We start from the raw sequence: 17,040 nt of genomic DNA on the forward strand, positions 1-17,040 counted from the left end.
CGTTTTTGTCCTCAAGTTTACTTCTCTAAATGTTAGTGTCGTATATTAAATGGGTTTGGACAAATATATAAGGACATGCATCCCTCATTATAGTACCATCCAGGGTATTTTCACTGCCCTAAAAAACCCTCTGTGCCCTGCTTATTGATCCCTTCCCCTACCCTGAACTCCTGGAAACCACTAATCTTTTTACTGTCTCCATAGTTTTGCCTTTTTCAGAATGTCTATAGTTGGAATAATATAATATGCAGCTTTTTCAGATTGGCTTCTTTCACTGAGTAATGTGCATTTTTTAAATTTATTCAACATCTTTATTAATTAAGTGGATTTTATGTGCCAGCTACTGGAATACAAGGTAGAATAAATAGACATATTTCCTGCCCTGGTAGAATTGAGGAGAGAGAGAGATTCTAAACAACACAAATATAAACACATAATTATACATTATAATAATTTTACTAGATGGAATGTACAGGGTATTATGAGGTCCATAAGTAGGAAGACTTATTTTAGACTGAGGCATAAGGAAAGGCCTCTTTAATGCAAGTACATTTTAGCTGACACCTAAAGAATGAAGAGGTGTTAGACAGACTGACTAGAGGGGAAGATATTCCAGGTAGGGGAGAGTATGCCTGCAAGCCTCAAGGTAAGAAAGAAGGCCAGTGTGGCTGAAGCACAGAGAATGGGGGAGAGCGGCAAGAGATGAGGTTGGAGAGGCACCCAGGGGGCAAATCATATTGAGCTATATTGATTGTGTTAAAGATTTTTAAAGTATATATTTAGATCAATGAGAAGAATTTTATGGAGAAGAATGATCAATGTTCCTTTTGTATTTAGGAGTGATCACATTAACTGTCACATGTAGATTGGGTTTGAGAAGGACAAGGTGGGTGCAGGGAGGCTAGTCGGGAAGCTGCTCCTTTAGTGCAGAACAGATGTCATGGGAGTCTGGACTGCATAGGGTGGTGGCAGCTGAGATGAAGACAAGTGGACAGACTTGAGATGCATTTTTGAAGTAGATGTGAGGCTTCTTGGTTGTAAGCAACAGAAAATGACTAGCTGATTTAACAAAGGATGGAGTTTTCTGAAAGACTTACAAAGTTTCTAGGGAGGCGGTTAGAAAGTGGGCAGGAGGGTGGGGAGCTAGAAACACAGTTATGTTCATTCATTCTACCAGGGCCTGCAACTGAGCTTTTTGGCTTCTAAAGCAAGAGATGTATGTGTTTGGAAATTCTCCGGTCACTGGAAATAAATTCAGGCACTGGAGCACAAATTTAACAAATGACAGACCTAAGACTGGGAGGTTTCTGACCCCAAGTGAATTTTTGTTTCTTATTACCATCATTAGTGTTTATCAGAGAACATTAATTTATTGTCAGTTGCAAATGTGATGCCTTAAAATACATTGATAATTCTAATATCACTTGCTGTCCAGACTCTGAAAAACAATAAAAACTCAACTGTTAGGAAAACATTATTAGATAACCTGGATCATTAGAGCATGGCATTTGTTATCCTCTTTTTGCCAGACATTGTTTTTTTGGAAGTACTGATGCTTAAACTGGTTGGATTTCACCCAAACAGCAATTACAATTTGATTACGCAAAGTAGAAACTGTCTTCTAATTATAACCCCAAAGCTAAAGAAATCTATTAGCAAACCAGTTGTAACAAGGGAAAAAGAAAAGTTTGGCCAAAAATATTCCTAACAACAACTTATTAGAATACTCCAGATTGTTAGTTTGCTGTTGGAAAAAAATTGAACCATACGGCACTGTTTGTTTTGCAGGGTTTTAAAAGATAGTGATGTCATATATATCACTTGCTGGGTAAAATGAAGTCATCTTCTCCTTATAGAATGCCTCTTTGGGAACTGTATCGTTTAGAAAGAACTTGAGAAACTCATTAACCTTTGAGTTCAAAGTTAGGAAATGACCCGAGCTTCAAGCAATATCTTATGTTGACAATGGAAAATTGGGAACTTATTTGGGCTACCATTTTCAGTGGTGTTCTCTGTATTTTCTCCTTTGTCTTTTATGTGCTATGTATTACTTATAGAAAAGTCTTTTACGTCAGACATGGAATGAAGTGAGAGATAAGGCAAAATTGGTATCATTTCTGAATCTCCAGAAGCATAGCAGTTTCTGGAGCAAATGTTTAATGTTTAAATGTATTAAAAACTTTTTAGGTCACAAACTCTGTAACCAATATGAAACTACTGAAAAGACGGAAAAGTTTAAAAGGTCTCTAAGCTTATCTCATTGAACATTTTCTTTTTAAAAAAATATATTGGGGGCTTCCCTGGCGGCGCAGTGGTTGGGAGTCCGCCTGCCGATGCAGGGGACACGGGTTCGTGCCCCGGTCCGGGAGGATCCCACATGCCGCAGAGCGGCTGGGCCCGTGGGCCATGGCCGCTGGGCCTGCACGTCCGGAGCCTGTGCTCCGCAACGGGAGAGGCCACAGCAGTGAGAGGCCCGCATACCACAAAACAAAACAAAACAAAACAAAATTGGGAGGGCAATATAAATGTACCTACCCATGTTGGAGAAAGACTAATACTATGTAATTGTTAAGAACCAAAGCAATCTCCTCAAAGTAGCTATGAAGACCATCTTTTCCAGGAAACCTTTTTTTAAAATTTTTTAATTTTATTTTTTATTTATTTATTTTTTGGCTGTGTTGTGTCTTTGTTGCTGCGCGCGGGCTTTCTCTAGTTGCAGTGGGCAGGGGCTTCTCTTTGTCGTGGTGCATGGGCTTCTCATTGCGGCGGCTTCTCTTGTTGCGGAGCACAGGCTCTAGGTACGCGGGCTTCAGTAGTTGTGGCTCGCGGGCTGTAGAGCGCAGTCTCAGTAGCTGTGGCGCACAGGCTTAGTTGCTCCGCGGCATGTGGGATCTTCCTTGACCAGGGCTCGAACCCGTGTCCCCTGCATTGGCAGGTGGATTCTTAACCACTGTGCCACGAGGGAAGTCCCCTCCAGGAAACCTTTATCCACTTCCATCCCTTCCCATTCTTTTAGTAATTCAGGTCAGCAAGTAACCGTTGTTCCTGTTTTCTTGCTTCAGTCTGTCTGTTTGTTACACAGCAGCCAAAATGATCTTCCCAAAGCACAAGTATAATCATGTGGATAGAGGGACGGAAACAGGAAATTGCTAGGAACCGACATAATTGACACTATAACTTAATGAAACACATTGTGCCATTAGAACACAATCAAGCCACATCTTGCTGGGGATTTGATTCTAAAGTCAACAAATAAATCAAGATTAAGTAGAAACAAAATTATTATTTACAACGTCTTTGATCACCTGTGAGTCCAGAACCCACTATGAAAGACTTGAGATTGGAAACCAATTGAAAAAAAGGCAGTTATTCTCCCCCTTCCTACTCAAAATTTCATTGAACGGAATGGTGGAATTTATGCCTTTTTTTTTTTTTTTTTTAGTAAAAGAATGGATTCATTTATTAGCATCTGTAAAAGAGACGTACAACTTGAATAGAAGAAGTATGAAACCATGTAACGTGATGTTCCGAAATATTTGAGGCTTGCTAATTTCTTTTCTACTTCTAGAGGCAAGGACCATGAAGTTCTAGATTAGGAATGGTCTCTCTTCTAATGTTCTCTCCATTGTACGTCTGAGCTAGGAATGAGAAGACATGGTAGGATGCTGATGAAGTTGATCGTTTTTATGCTCTCTCTTCAGCTTACTATCATATGAACTTCTAGTTCTTGGCAGAATCTGGGGCAGCCTTGAGCCATAGGTCTCTGGGGATGAGGTTCAGTCTAAGATTTCCCTCAGATTGTTTCACTCCTCTAATATCTCCTCAATTTAAATCTTCTATACCCTCTTACAGCACCTGAACTAAGCATCTTAGTGAAGTTCTAGCAAATAATACTCATAACTCTCACTCTGAAAACAGTGCAGGACTGAGTAAGATCTCAGACGAAGACACGATCTTAGCTCTCCCACCCACACCCCACCTCTGCTTATGGAGACAGTTATACTGGGGGCCCGGGGAAAGCACCAGGGAGGAGAGGCGGCATACTATCAGTGCTGACCAAGAGTTCACAACAGGCAGTGGACGATCAGAGCACCTTTAGTTTACCTGTGTTTTCAAATAATTAATAATGTAACATAAGGAAGAAGTGAACTAGGGGGAAAACTTGTAAATATCCGTGAGACTGACAAGGCCCATGTTCTCCAAAGGATGTTTGGGGCCATAAAGCAGAGAATAATTATTAAAGCTTTTTAAAAATATATAGGTATCTGGTGTTGAGGTAGGGGAAATTTTCCCCTTGACCTCTCTTGAGTTTTTGTGACTGAACTAATATTAAAATTTACACAAGACAAATTAACAAGAGAAAAAGAAAGAATTTTTAATTCATGTGCACAGGGGTCTCATAGAAATGGGACCTAAGAAGTGGTCAAAGCAGGGAGCTTTTATACTTTTTAGACAAAGAAACGATACATTTGAGAGGAATTGACAGGACAAAGAAGCTTAGGTTTGGGGTGCTGGATTCGTGAAGAATCTAAACAGAGTTTGGGTCTGAGGTGGTAAATAAAATAAGTAACAAGGTTTGTTTATATAGGCTTCTAAGCCCCGAATTCCCTCTCTCTGGCAAAAAGGGTGTCCTTCTACCTCCAGATGCAAGGAGTATACCTCTCATGTGCGAGATTTATTTCCTACTTTCAGGAAGACAGAAATATACATGGAAAAGAATATGAAAAAATATGAATAAGGATATATCCTTTCTCATATTTTTTCCATTATGGTTTATCACAGGATATTGAATATCCTGTGCTCTACAGTAGGACCTTGTTGTTTATCCATCCTATATATAATAGTTTGCATCTGCTAACCCCAAACTCCCAATCCTTCCATCGCTGATTCTTAAGTAACTTTAATTCAAAGTAATCAATATGCCATTGTGGCATATTTAGGGGCAGCCCCCCGAAGCCCTAACACTGGTATGAACCTCCTTAACAGTGTCCCTTTTCTTAAAATCATTTCAGAGAGATGGGAAATGACCAGATTCTCAGGGAACAGCCTTGGCACTTGGCTTTGTGTAAAGAAGTCTGGTGAGTGGAGAAGAGATTTTTCCTGCAACCATAGGCCAGGAAAAGTCCCTACAGGAAGCTCTTTGGTGTTGTTCCTGGACGCCTCCCTACCTTTAAGGAAAGACAGGAGGTCTGTTATGAGTTATAGCCTTGAGACCACAGTCTTACAGAACATTCATTAACAACATCTTGTCTCACAATGTTTTACACACAGCTATGCATCAGGCTAGAGAGCAAGTTACTTACTCCTTTATTTGGTCTGAGGCCAAGTGACCCGGAGTTAAGAATTGAGAGAGACTGAACATGGATAGAAAGTCGAATCCCTGTTGTTTTTTTAAAGTTCTCTCTTCCTGCCAAATGCTTATAGTTGAATTTCTGTAATTTAAATGCACATATGCTACAACTCTACTCTGGTAATATTCTACAAAATTATTAAGGAAGTTGGGGGGGATGGGAGGGAGATCCAAGAGGGAGGGGATATATGTATACATACAACTGATTCAGTTCGTTGTACAGCAGAAACTAACACAACATTGTAAAGCAACTATACTCCAATTTAAAAAAATGATTTAAAAAATTATGAAGGAAGTTAATAAGGTGAGTCAGAGAACCAGCAGTTCTAAACCAGCAGTTCTCTTTCCCGTACTGACACCTATAGCGTTGACTGACATTATCTTTGTTTTCTTAGTGATAACTTAGGAAAGCTTGTGTTTTGTGACATAAATTTGGCTTAGTTAGTTTATGTGTGTGTGTTTGAGAGAAAATTTTACACACTTGTTTGTGTTGACTTTATTTTTTTTATTGGAGTATAATTGCTTTACAATATTGTGTTAGTTTCTACTGTACAATGAAGTGAATCAGCTATATGTATACATATGTCCCCTCCCTCTTGGATGTCCCTCCCCCCTCCATCCCACCCATCTAGGTCATCATCCCAGAGCACCAAGCTCCCTGTGCTATACAGTAGGTTCCCACTAGCTATTTTACACATGGTAGTGTATTTATGTCCAATTCATCCCACCCTCCTCTTCCCCCCACTGTGTCCACATGTCCATTCTCTATGTCTACGTCTCTATTCCTATCCTGCAAACAGTTTCATCTGTACCATTTTTCTAGATTCCACATATATGCGTTAATATACGATATTTGTTTTTCTCTTTCTGACTTACTTCACTCTGTGTGACAGACTCTAGGTCCACCCACCTCACTACAAATGACCCAATTTCATTCCTTTTATGGTTGAGTAATACTCCATTGTATATATGTGCCACATCTTCTTTATCCATTCATCTGTTGTTGGACATTCAGGTTGCTTCCATGACCTGGCTATTGTAAATAGTGCTGCAATGAACACTGGGGTGCATGTGTCTTTTTCAGTTATGGTTTTCTCTGGGTATATGACCAGTAGTGGTATTGCTGGGTCATATGGTAATTCTGTTTTAGTTTTTTAAGGAACCTCCATACTGTTCTCCATAGTGGCTGTATCATTTATATTCCCACCAACAGTGCAAGAGGGTTCCCTTTTCTCCACACCCTCTCCAGCATTTATTGTTTGTAGATTTTTTGATGATGGCCATTCTGACTGGTGCAAGGTGATACTTCATTGTAGTTTTGATTTGCATTTCTCTAATAATTAGTGATGTTGAGCATCTTTTCATGTGCCTCTTGGCCACCTGTATGTCTTCTTTGGTGAAATGTCTATTTAGGTCTTCTGCCCATGTTTTAAATGAGTTGTTTGTTTTTTTGATATTGAGCTCCACGAGCTGTTTGTATAGTTTGGAGATTAATCCTTTGTCCGTTGCTTCATTTGCAAATATTTTCTCCCATTCTGAGGGTTGTCTTTTTGTTTTGTTCATGGTTTCCTTTGCTGTGCAAAAGCTTTTAAGTTTCATTAGGTCCCATTTGTTTATTTTTATTTTCATTACTCTAGGAGGTGAGTCAAAAAAGATCTTGCCGTGGTTTATGTCAAAGAGTGTCTTTCCTATGTTTTCCTCTAAGAGTTTTATAGTATCCAGTCCTACATTTAGGTCTTTAATCCATTTTGAGTTTATTTTTGTGTATGGTGTTAGGGAGTGTTCTAATTTCATTCTTTTATGTGTAGCTGTCCAGTTTTCCCCGCACCACTTACTGAAGAGGCTGTCCTTTCTCCATTGTATGTTCTTGCCTCGACATTTAAAATTCACCTATTTCCAATCATTTTGTTTTATATCCCTTTATTATAAGCACACATTAGTACCAAACTAGAATGTACCACCTGTTTGTAATTGCATTTTGAATTTTGGTTATTAATGTGGATCTTTAAAATAATAATTTATGTCACTTTGCTATTAATAAAGGATATGCTCTCTGTTTCAATTGGGTAGTATTGAATAAAATACTGAAAGTGTAACCCAGAGTATATTATGCTTACTGAAATAAGTCAGACAGAGAAAGACAAATACTGTATGATATCATTTATATGTGGAATCCAAAAAGTAATACAAATGAATCTATATGCAAACCAGAAACAGACTCACAGACATAGAAAACAAATCTATGGTTACCAAAGGGGAGAGGGGAGGGGGATAAATTAGGGGTGTAGGATTAACAGATACAAACTACTATACATAAAATGGATATACAACAAGGATTTACTCTATAGCACAGGGAATTATACCCTATATCTTATAATAATCTATCATGGAGTATAGTCCTAAAAAAACAAAAACAAAAAACAAACAGAATCACTATGCTGAACATATGAAACTAATCCTGTATTGTATATCAACTATACTTCAGTTTTTAAAAAGTGTGACTGACATTCAGGCATTTGCAGGCATCACTTTCAGAGAGTCTTTGGATAATTAATAAATGCTCTTCCGTCTAAATCATTTATGGCAGCAAAATGGAGAAAATTTAACCCCCAAAACTAAAGGTGGACCAGTAGCTCTGTTATGCTACAGTAGATCGCTGACTTTGTTGCACAGGTTGGGTATATGGGGATATTCCAGAATGCTTAGGAGTGCCATTATTCTGCCTTCCCGACGCCACTGGTTGCCTCTGAAGAATTGGTTTATGTTTAGATTTTACACATCTTTTTTTCTCTCTACTTCTGTTCAAAATTTAAACAATCAGGTAGTAGAAATAATTGGATTTCCACTACCTTCCACTCCCCACCTCCTCCTGCCAGTATAAATTCTATATTCTGCTTTTATCACGGTAAGGCAAATAATAAACAAGATGTTTGTCCTTCACTTATTTCAAAAGAATCACGTTTGAGCAGCGTTATACAATACAAATTTAATGAGCTATATATGTAATTTAAAAATTTCCAATAGCTGCTTTAAAAACAGGGTAAAGGGCTTCCCTGGTGGCGCACTGGTTGAGAATCTGCCTGCCAATGCAGGGGACACGAGTTCGAGCCCTGGTCTGGGAAGATCCCACATGCCGCGGAGCAACTGGGCCCGTGAGCCACAATTACTGAGCCTGCGCTCCGCAACAAGAGAGGCCGCGATAGTGAGAGGCCCGCGCCCCGCGATGAAGAGTGGCCCCTGCTTGCCACAACTAGAGAGAGCCCTCGCACAGAAACGAAGACCCAACACAGCCATATATTAATTAATTAATTAATTAAAAAAAAAATAGGGTAAAGAAACAGGTGAAAATAATTTTAATACTGTATATTATTTAACTCAACATATCCCAAATATCATTATTTCAGTTAATCAGTATAAGGTAGCCAGAATGGTTAGTGATGACTGTTGAATGGTGCAGGTTCAGAGTAAAGCATCGGTTAATTATGCATTTCAGTCCAGCTTATCATTTATCCCTAAGACGGTGCTTTCTCTTTTTTTCTGCTCTGACGACACACGTGAAGAAAATGCCTCACTCACACTGATAGGGTGGAATAGTAGCTTTCTACGGCAGTGTTTCTTAAGGGTTAGGGAGGGAGGAAGGAGAACCCCATGTAAGGAGAGAGACATTTCAGCATCTGTGGGTCAGGAAAAAAATCTACAGCACAATTCCAGGATGTCTCCTAAAAGGAAAGTCAATCTCAGTTGTGAATAACTGGTGTTTTTGTACAATTATAATTACTATGAAGATGTTTAAATTTCATCTAAGTAAAAGAAAGGTTAAAGTGATATAGCCACAGTTCTCATTTTTTAAAAATATGAAAGCAGCTTCATTTCCAGAGTTTGAAAAGGCCTCTTTACTTGTTACCAGATACTCTGACATTCCCTACGGTAGCAACTGTTACCAGTTTTAACAGGCCAAGTCAAGGACTTTAGGCTTGGACGTGGGTTGTCACACTTAATGCATTTCTTATGGTTTTTTATATAGTAACAAAACAGTTAATGAATACATGCTACTTGTAAAGTAGGAAATACAACATAAATCATTTTTTAGAAAGACTCCTAGGAACAATGGGTTTACTTTGTTTCTAGCTTAAACTGTTATTGATTCTTCTTTTAAATATTAACCTATGTTCTCCCCCGCCCCACCCTGGCCTAAATAGAGTTCTGGGTGGGGAAGTGTTAAGGGATAAGGCTGGAGAGTTAGGCTTAACTTGGAATACTTTCAGAATTTGATTTTTATCTGTTAGATTATGGAGAGCTATTCAAGTGATAACTTAGACTGACGTTTCAGAAAAGTCTTCTGGTATCTGTGGAGATGAGGAGGTAGGGAGGATGTGTATATCAGTTTTGACACCGAAGGCAGAAAGAAGAAGAGGCAGATGTAGAAATCTGAGAGATCATTGTGAAACCTTTAACTAGTACAGAAGCATCACAGAAGAGGGCTGTGTTCAAGAGAGTGTGAAGTACAGATTCTACAGAACTTGGGGGAATAAAGCAGATGGGAAGCTTAGTAAGTACTCGGGATGGTTCCAGAATTTCTGGCATGGGCATCTGGATGGATAAAGTGGTTGGTAATGCTGTTAAAAAAAAGAAGTAATTCAGAAGTAATACAAAAGAAAATAGATTGGGTGGAGGGAAGGGGTTTGGTTTTAGACATGCTAAATCCAAGTTGCCTTTAGCAATAAAACTGTAGTAACAAAGACCTGCACACTTTAAGCAAAAGTCATATGCATAATAAATGTGTTTATGAATAATGGTATATAGACGAACTTAAATAGTCAGAACATAATCATAATGTAAACACATTACTAAAAGTGCTTGCTAGTTTAAGAAATTTTGTTTTAAAATAAATACTACCTCCCTACATTTTGATTTATATATATTGGCTTTTCTTGAGGCGAGCTTTAATTGTACAGCTTAATCCCTAAATGATGAAAAGATTTTTTATTAATTAATTTATTTATTTATTTATTTTTGGCTGCATTGGGTCTTCGTTGCTGCACACGGGCTTCTACTCTTTGTTGCAGTGCACAGGCTTCTCATTGTAGTGGCTTCTCTTGTTGTGGAGCATGGGTTCTAAGTATGCGGACTTCAGTAGTTGTGGCATGCGGGCTCCATAGTTGTGGCCCATGGGCTTAGTTGCTCTGCAGCATGTGGAATCTTCCCAGACCAGGGCTCAAACCCGTGTTGCCTGCATTGGCAGGCAGATTCTTAACCACTGCGCCACGAGGAAAGTCCTGATGAAAAGTTTTTTTTGTTTGTTTGTTTTTTTTGCGGTACGCAGGCCTCTCACTGTTGTGGCCTCTCCCGTTGCAGAGCATAGGCTCCGGACGCGCAGGCTCAGCGGCCATGGCTCACGGGCCCAGCCGCTCTGCGGCATGTGGGATCTTCCCGGACCGGGGCACGAATCCGTGTCCCCTGCAGTGTCAGGTGGACTCTCAACCACTGTGCCACCAGGGAAGCCCCTGATTAAAAGATTTTGATGGCTCTCCCCCACTCAGGATTTGTTTTGAGTTGATTTGGCAAACGTTCACTTCTTCAGTGGAGCGCATGAACTCCCCTTTCCTAAATGAACCCTCAAGTTCAGTCACATGATAGATTTGCCTAATTTCACTGCCCCTTTGTAAGAATAATATCTCATAAGGCCACCTGCTATTTTCTATATCCAATTTGCGACCACATACTAAAAATTAAATAAAATGTGGCTTTCATCTTCAGAAAGTGAGATTTCATCAAATCACATTAGAAACTTTCATTTTTGTTCCCTGGGATTGATTACATCAGGATAACTCTAATCTTTAATGTTACTTGGATGTGACCAGACTGTTCCAAGTTCTGCAAAAGCCACTGAATAAAACACAACACTGAATCTTAGATACTGGTAATTGTGAGCTGTTTTTGGAAAAACTGTATTCTCTAACCACAGTTGGTAAATACATTAACCATGTGGTTTTCAAAAATATCACCTCAGTTCTTTGCACATGCAATGTAATTTCACAAATACTAAGCAGGTAGCGTTAATGATCATACAGAACTATCACTGGCAAAAGTGCCAGACAGCTGCACCACATTTATAAGGACGGCTGGGGGCATGGGGAGCATGGCATTTAGCCTGTATTGTGCCTCGTAACCTTCATAGAAAGCATTACCCCCATTGAAAGCTATATTTAAGAATTGTGTTCCCCACATGTTTATTTTTCAGGGCTAATAAGCTTCCCTTTTGATTTGTTCCTAACAACTAAACTGTGCCATCATATTTTCCACATATCTGCAGATAATGACACAGTGAAAATTAACATTTGCATTTGTAGAGAAACTGCTACAAACCTAAGAAGAAATGAATTTTTGTGATTTGCCACCAGTATTTTGTCTCAAATCCATCTTCACATTCAATTAATAACTCTCCCTGTCTCTGTAGGCCATTTAAACAAAATAAAGTAAAATTCTCAAAAAAAAAAGAAAACCTGCTGTAACTTTCAGATCACTTTGGGAAGAGTATAATTTTAAGGAATAAGAGAGTTCTTGAAGAGCATACCTCGACATAGTAAAGGCCACATATGACAAACCTACAGCCAACATCATACTCAGTGGTGAAAAGATGAAAGCATTTCCTCTAAGATCAGAAGCAAGAGAAGAATGTCCACTCTCGCCACTTTTGTTCAACATTGTATTGGAAGTTCTAGCCACAGCAATCAGAGAAGAAAAAGAAATAAAATAAATTCAAATTGGAAAGGAAGAAGTAAAACTGTCACTGTTTGCAGGTGACATGATACTATATATAGAAAAACTTAACACCACCAAAAAAACTATTAGAACTAATAAATGAATTCAGTAAAGTTGAAGAAATACGTTGTGCTTCTGTACACTAACTAATGAGTTATCAAAGAGAGAAATGAAAAAAAAATCCCATTTACAATTGCATCAAAGAGAATAAAATACCTAGGAATAAACCTAACCAAAGAGGTGAAAGATTTGTACTCGGAAAACTAAAAGACATTGATGAAACAAATTGAAGACGACAAAAACATTGGAAAGATATACCTTGCTCATGAATTGCAAGAATTAATATTGTTAAAATGGCCATACTCCCCAAGGCAAGCTACAGATTCAGTGCAATCCCTATGAAAATACTAATGGCATTTTCCACAGAATTAGAACAAATAATTCTAAAATTTGCATGGAAACACAAAAGACCCTGAATACCCAAGGTGATCTTGAGAAAAAAAAAAGCTGGTCGTATCATGAGCCCTGATATCAAAAATATACTACAAGCCTACACCAATCAAAACGTATGGTAACATGGTCAAAAGGCACATGAAAAGATGCTCAACATTGCTAATTATCAGAGAAATGCAAATCAAAACTACAATGAGGTATTATCTCACACCAATCAGAATGGCCATCATCAAAAAGTCTACAAATAATAAATGCTGGAGAGAGTGTGGGGAAAAGGGAACCCTCCTACACTGTTGGTGGAAATGTAAATTGGTACAACCACTATGGAGAACAGTATGGAGGTTCCTCAAAAAACTAAAAGTAGAGTTACCGTATGATCCTGCAATCCCACTTCTGGGCATGTTCCCAGAGGAAACCATAATTCAAAAAGATACATGAGTCCCAATGTTCATACCAGCACTATTTATACAATAGCCAAGACATGGAAACAACTTAAATGTCCATTGACAGATGAATGGATAAAGAAGATGTGGTGTACGTATACAATGGAATGCCACGCAGCCATAAAAAAAGAATGAAATAATGCCATTTGCAGCTACATGGTTGGACCTAGAGATTATCATACAACTAAGTCAGAGAAAGGCAAATATCATATATCACTGATATGTGGAATCTTAAAAAATGATACAAATGAACTTATTTACAAAACAGAAACAGACTCACAGATATAGAAAACAAACTTATGGTTACCAAAGGGGTAAGGTGGGAAGATGGATAAATTAGGATTTGGGGAATAACATATACACATTACTATATATAAAACAGATAAACAACAAGGACCTACTGTATAGCACAGGGAGCTATACTCAATATTTTATAATAACCTATATGGGAAAAGAATCTGAAAAAGAATGTGTGTGTGTGTGTGTATATATATATATATATGTAGGTATGTATAACTGAATCACTTTGCTGAACACTTGAAACTAATACAACATTGTAAATCAACTATACATCAATAAAAAAATTAATGAATTTTTTAAACTACAAAAAAACCCACAACAGTATGGTACTGGTACAAAAACAGACACATAGTTCAATGGAACAGAACAGAGAACCCACAAAAGAACTCATACTCTATGGACAGTTAATCCGTGACAAAGGAGGTAAGGATATACAATGGGGAAAAGACAGCTTTTTCAATAATGGTATTGGGAAAACTGTACAGCTACATGCAAAAGAATCAAACCGGACTACGTTATCACACTGTGTACAAAAAATAACTCAACATGGATTAAAGAGCTAAGTCTAAGATGTGAAACCATTAAACTTCTAGAAGAAAACACAGGCAATATGCTCTTTAACATCGGTCTTAGTAATATTTTTTTGGATCTGTCTCCTCAGGCAAGGGAAACAAAAGCAAAAATAAACAAATGTGATTACATAATGCTAAAAATGTTTTGCATAGCAAAGCAAACTCTAAACAAAACAAAAATCCACCTACTGAATGGGAGAAGATATTTGCAAACAACATAACTGATAAAGGGTTAATATCCAAAATATACAAATAGCTCATACAACTCAACATCAAAAAACAAACAAACCCAAACAACCCAATTAAAAAATGGCCAAAGGACCTGAAAAGACGTTTAAGAAGATATACAGATGGCCAGCAGGCATACGAGAAGATGCACATCACTAATCATCAGGGAAATGCAAATCAAAACCACAATGAGATAGTACCTCACACCTGTCAGAATGGCTGTCATCAAAAAGACAAAAAATGACAAGTGTTGGCAAGGATGTGGAGAAAAGGGAACCCTTGTGCACTGTTGGTGGGAATGTAAATTGGTGCAGCTACTATGGAAAACAGTATGGAGATTCCTCAAAAAGTTAAAAATAGGGCTACCGTATGATCCAGCAATCCCACTTACGGGTTTTTACCCAAAGGAAACAAAAGCAGTATTTGAAAAGATATGTGCACCCCAGTGTTTACTGCAGCATTATTTACAATAGCCAACATATGGAAGCAACCTAAGTGTCCATCAATCGGTGAATGGATAAAGAAGATGTGGCATATATACACAGTGGAATTTTGTCAGGCATAAAAAAAAAATGAAGTTTTGCCTTTTGCGACAACATGGATGGATCTAGAAGTTATTACGCTAAGTGAAATGTCAGAGAAAGACAAATACCACATAATCTCACTTATATGTTGTATCTAAACAAACAAACAGAACAAAACATAAACAGAGTCATAGATACAGAGAACAAATGCCTGGCTGCCAGAAGGGAGGGGTAGGAGAGTAGGGAAAATAGGTGAAGGGGATTAAGAGACACAAACCTCCAGTTATAAAATAAATGAGTCACAGGTTTGTACTATACAGTATAAGGAATATGGTCAATAATATTGTTTGTAATAACTTTGGGGATAGACAGTTACTAGACTTACCATGGTGATCATTTCATAATATACACAAATGTCTAATCATCAAGTATTACACCTAAAATTAACATAATATTATATATCAATTAATATATTTCAATTTTTAAAAAAAACCTACACACTTTTCTGCACCGAATAGGTGTTCTGTAGGAATCTGATTAAGTGGGCTCTTATCCATTGCTCTTGGCCATGAGGGCTCCCTGGTCATTCATCACACATCATGGCAAACTCCACTTAGCAGTGGCAAAGAGTAGCAGCCACTGAACCCACCTGAATGTGCCACCCAAGGACAAGGTTATTGCCTACTCTCTGGACAAGTAGGAGGCCAGGGCAACACATCCGGTAAGGAACAGGTTTCCACAGCTTTTCATTGATGTTTTTGATGTTTCCGGACTCAGCATTTTCTGTATGTACTGAATCATTCCTTCTGTTACCACCCTTGTAAATAGAGGGAGGCACTCTTATGTTGGAATTATAAAGCTGCTTGCATTTCCTTCGGAATCATGCCCCGCTGAGCTGACTGAGTCTAATGTTGGCTTCCTTTGATCTCAAATGTGAATCCACCAGTTTGCAAATTTGCTCCAGCATCCATGGCAAAAAAATGTAACTTCTGCTTCAGCCATTCCTTCAGTGTATGGTGAAACTATGTGCAAACATGGAAAACAATTTCTTTGTGTGTCTATGGCATCAAGCTGATGACAGCATGGCCCTCGGTAGCAGTTGTCACATCTGGAAGTTACCCAATGGCAGAGGTGTTTGCCATGAAGGGCATCACTCTGCTTGGTGTCAGTCTTCTTCTTTCTTAGCCCCAGTCAAAACTGGCAGAATTCCCTGCATTTGCAGGGATCTGTTGGTGGCAGAGGGACAGTTCCCACTCTTGGTTATGGTGTTTTGTCTTCACATTATTGAAAGTTCATGTGTCCTATTTGGCTTCAGAGAAACCAACCTTAATAGGGGGGAAAAAAACCTTCTTTCAAGAACAGAAATGAAAAAACACTAAGTTTTTCTGAGTCTGTAGCTGAAACTTCAAAGTCCAAATATGATTGTTGCTTGCTCTTTATTTCCCAGACTCTGAGTAATTTAATTATATAAATTCTAATTATCCACAGAAAGCGAAAACACAAGCCCTTTATTCTGCCCTCCTGGGCTAGAAATGAAATAGGCTATTTCATCTGGATGATACCTCTAAAACGTGTCAGGCATCTGCACTGTATATGCCAGAGTAGTGCTGTGTGTGATGGTCATCGTGTTATGCCAGGATGTTGTCACAAATGTCAGGTTTTCTGTCTCACAGAGCAAAAAGATGTATGCGCATCTTGAAAATCATCTGGTCTCTCCACATTATTTGAAAGATGGGAAAATCGGTTTAAAGAAAAAAAAAGCTCAGAGGTTGGGTTTGAAGAATGGACTGAAACACTTTCTAAAAGCTGATTTTTCAGTTTGCCACATTTTCGTTTGTGAGGCAGCACTTAAAATTCATCGAGCACGACTTTATTTGCTGATGTGCTAATAGTCTTCCTTCTTGTTTGAAAGGAAGAGATACTACTTTCTGCTCCATCCTCTGAAACACACCACCTGCTTTACCAAGCTGGAATGTGGTATTTTTCCACGGAGGAGGGCACTTGTTTTTGCAGTTAGAACACAGCAGTGCTGTTTGAAGACTACACTGTTGATGGCAAAGGATCAAAGGTGGGAGGCGATAGCAGGTGGCAGCTTAAGGGGTGATCAATGCAAGCAGTGTGATGCATTGCAGCATGCAGATGCACCGGAGCCCAGCGAGAATCCTAGAGTAAAGGAGAAAAGCTGAAAATCAAAGCCAGGCTATAGTTTCATGTAAATCTGATCATTCTAGGAAACATTAAAAAGGCCACTGTTACTCTACTTAGAATTATGATCAATCTCTTGGAAAGTGGATTGTTTCATTCAATGGATAGAACACTTTATCTTTGTTCTCTTATTCCTGTACCTTTGGACACTAAAAACAAGTGAACAAAATTTTAAAAATTCAGTGAGAAAGAAAAAAATTTGT

The 17,040-nt window shown here is 38.5% G+C and overlaps 1 protein-coding gene across 4 annotated transcripts in view; it reads left to right on the forward strand.

The window, feature by feature from the left end:
- The window catches only part of ZNF704 (zinc finger protein 704), a 218,385-nt gene that overhangs the window by 56,793 nt on the left and 144,552 nt on the right, over positions 1 to 17,040 (forward strand). For 2 of the 4 annotated variants that reach the window (XM_089899016.1, XM_089899014.1), the window contains exon 3: positions 5,013 to 5,078. The exons of the other annotated variants lie outside the window; for them this stretch is intronic. In XM_089899016.1, coding sequence (XP_089755142.1) covers positions 5,013 to 5,078 — 66 coding nt within the window. The remainder of the gene's footprint in view (positions 1 to 5,012; positions 5,079 to 17,040) is intronic. 4 annotated transcript variants of the gene reach the window in all.

Source organism: Delphinapterus leucas, chromosome 17, assembly GCF_059928025.1.
Source record: "Delphinapterus leucas isolate spDelLeu-1000000601 "Yukka" chromosome 17, BTC_Dleu_Yukka2, whole genome shotgun sequence".
Taxonomy (NCBI): Eukaryota; Metazoa; Chordata; class Mammalia; order Artiodactyla; family Monodontidae; genus Delphinapterus; species Delphinapterus leucas.